Source organism: Pinus tabuliformis, chromosome 9 (genome assembly GCF_031772625.1).
Source record: "Pinus tabuliformis cultivar Carrire ecotype Pingquan chromosome 9, CPIR1, whole genome shotgun sequence".
NCBI classification, from domain to species: domain Eukaryota; kingdom Viridiplantae; phylum Streptophyta; class Pinopsida; order Pinales; family Pinaceae; genus Pinus; species Pinus tabuliformis.
Window position 1 is genome coordinate 159,503,090 of NC_142307.1, and position 3,070 is coordinate 159,506,159.

A 3,070-nucleotide genomic window follows, 5' to 3' on the forward strand; every position below is an offset into this window, starting at 1 on the left:
ACATAAAAAACCATACCTTCGTAAACAACAATACCACCAATATAAAGAACCATACAATACAAAGGGGCACAATAATAATCATAAACATATATTAGTTATCACCCATATTTCCTTATAATCATAAACGTATATTATTTATCACCAACATTTCCTTATAAATAATAAATTTAGAAGTAAAATAAAAATAAATATTATAGAATTTTATTTTAATTTAAAATTATAATATTAAAATATAAAAATTTCAAGTTTCAAAACATTATAATTTTATTGTAATAAAAAAATCATTTCCTTATAAACAACAACACAGTATAAAGAACCATACCCTCAAAACAACACCACCACCAATATAAAGAACCATAGTATTACAAAGGAGCACAACAATAATCATAAACATATACTTATTTATCATCAATTTATGGATTGTTGTTTACAGTCAGCCTGATAGATTACCCTAAATACAAAGTTAGGTAGACTAGCCTCCATGGGGGCATATGTGCTATTTATTTATCACTTATTATACTCCTAGAAGTATAAACGATATCTCAGTGAAGGCAGCTTCAATAGTTTACTCCACATATGTTCTTTGCCACATGGAACGCTGCCTTACCTGCCACGCACGTCATGTATCAAAACTAAAATTAGATAATGTTGGTCAACGTTAGATAAAGAAAGTAGAGAGATGATATACGACCTTAATCATGGGGCATTGCGGATCTTGAAATGATCCAATACAGTTTTCTTTATCAATCCCTGGCTCCAAAAAACTCCAAGGAATTCGTCAAACGTATGTCCACGGTACTGAGCTGGATGCGCTTCATCAACCATGGATGGTGCAGGAGCAATAAACGCATCCACTGAAGGACTGTAAAACGTAGGAATTGATATACGTGCACTCGCCGCGTTTGTTACTGCTCGATGCTCAACACTCCTGAATCTCCCATTGCTGATCACCTTTTTAATATATTCAAATCAAAAAAAGGAACACACAAGTATCATGATTAAGTCTATCTGCAACTTTTACAAAGATTGAAAACTATGTTTTATGGGATCTGCGTAGTTTTTACAAACCTGCAACTGATCTCCCAAGTTGACAACGAAGGCATTACGTATTGGTTCTACAGCAACCCACTTTCCATTTTTTAGAACTTGCAGGCCGCTCACATCGCCTTGCATCAAAACAGTGATGCCCCCAGCGTCTGAATGGCCTGGTATACCAAGGGTAAGATCTGGATTTGGGCATGGAGGATAATAATTTATAACCATCAATTGGTCGTGTTTTCCAAATGTTTTATCCAGGTAATCAGACTCCAGCTCTAGAGCTTCTGAGATGGCTGTCAGCAGCTTTAAGCATAGTGCTCTCATCTCCAAAGCGTACTTGCCAGCGACCTCCCTGTGAAAAAGAAGAAGGCAAAAGCTAAATCATAACAAGTTACATGACATATCTGATGAGTTGTGTCTAAAAAATTGCTGTTTACCGACCTGTAGGCTGCAGGTTTTTGAGGCCAAGAACCGATGACTACCTCTAAAGGATGACAAGGATGTCTGAGATAGTCCTTCCAGTCATGGACTTTCTCTTTGCTAACATTCGTGCTGGTCGAGAGCCGAACGAGCTGCCTTGGGTTCTCTGAGTAAAGACATGCTCGATCTTCCACGGGCATTTCGAAGAATTCTTTGGCGATATCCATCATGCTTTTCATGACAGTCTCTGGCAGGCCATGGTTCACTATCTGTTCTTCACCGTATCAACCATATTGTGGTCAACAAAATATACAGTCACTCAAATATTCAACTTCATGCTCACTCAGTATATTAATTCCAGTATATGACTGACTATTACAGAAATTCCAGTATATGATCAGCTATTTCTGGTTCATAGATCTAGTATTTTATGGAACAATTTAATTAGTGGATAGTTGAATTTGAAACAAGAATTTGGTAACTTTTAAAACCATCCAGCTTTTCAAAATAATTCCAAACCATTAACCAATAAAATGTAAATTTGTGTTTCACTCACTCCATTTATTTTTATCGGTGTTCCAAAAACGGGAAACATTAAAGAAAAGTCATGAGGATGAAAAACTGTTAGGGTTTGACATATATACCTGGAAAAATCCATCTTCCTCACAGGCACTGCTGATTTGTTGGAGTACCTTTGTTCTGTTAGGGCCATCTAGATCTTTGAGATCCACCACCCGAATGCTGTCAGAATAACAGACCTCATACATGCAAGGGCGTTCGTTGGGAGGCAGGATAAACTTCTCCTGGACTTGAAGATGGTTAATTCCATTGGACATTAGCTTCTCAATAATTCCACTCAGACCATCATGATTCTGCTCAACTGGAATTGCAGATGCCATCGTTCTTACTTTTCTTTGCGTATTGAGGCTCAACACACTTTTCACTGGAATAAGTTTCCCAACGCAATATATAGAAAATTGCTTTGGTTGATGCTTGAATTGGTCAACTATATTGTCGTTGTCCACAATAAATAGTTCAATATTTTATACTTTTTTCATCTTCTGTCAAACACACGAGATGCCTTAAATTCAAAACCCCGGCCTTTTTTTTGCAGTAAGGAAAAAAAAGCTCTATTATATTCATAGATATTCGGAGTATGTATTCTATTCATAGATATTCGGAGTATACATCATATGGCAGATAGTAGGAGATATCTCAAATAGGTCATGAAGAGAGAACATGAGAAAAAACTATAAGATCCCAAAAACATACAAGACAGAGGGATGATATCTGCTGAATAATAGCATCTGATGAAGATGATAGAACATGATGAAACATACAGGTTCATGCTGCGTACCATATATGAGGATCAAAAATATTGAAGAAGTAGGTTTATACAATGTACCAGATATGAGAAGAGAGTTACTTATGCTATGTACTGGGGAGGCAAAATTCCTGAATGTTGTGCCGAATTTCTCCAACAGTGATGTGTTGGAAGGAACTAATTCCAACTACACACAGCCAAAATTCAACATAAGCTTTAAATGCTGGATCTAGAATTCAGCAGATGTATTAAATGTAGTTTCTAGAGATCGTTGACAAAATGGGCAAG

The 3,070-nt window shown here is 36.4% G+C and overlaps 1 protein-coding gene across 1 annotated transcript; it reads right to left on the reverse strand.

Annotated features, from left to right (window-relative positions):
* Window positions 1-605: 605 nt before the first annotated feature.
* Window positions 606-2,366, reverse strand: LOC149147610 (protein DMR6-LIKE OXYGENASE 2-like). Its single transcript, XM_089441461.1, has 4 exons — window positions 2,103-2,366; window positions 1,480-1,727; window positions 1,069-1,390; window positions 606-951 (listed from the first exon to the last, which is right to left on the reverse strand). Exons 1-4 carry the CDS (start codon window positions 2,355-2,357, stop codon window positions 697-699), a joined length of 1,080 nt encoding a protein of 359 aa, XP_089297587.1. The 5' UTR covers window positions 2,358-2,366; the 3' UTR covers window positions 606-696.
* Window positions 2,367-3,070: the final 704 nt, after the last annotated feature.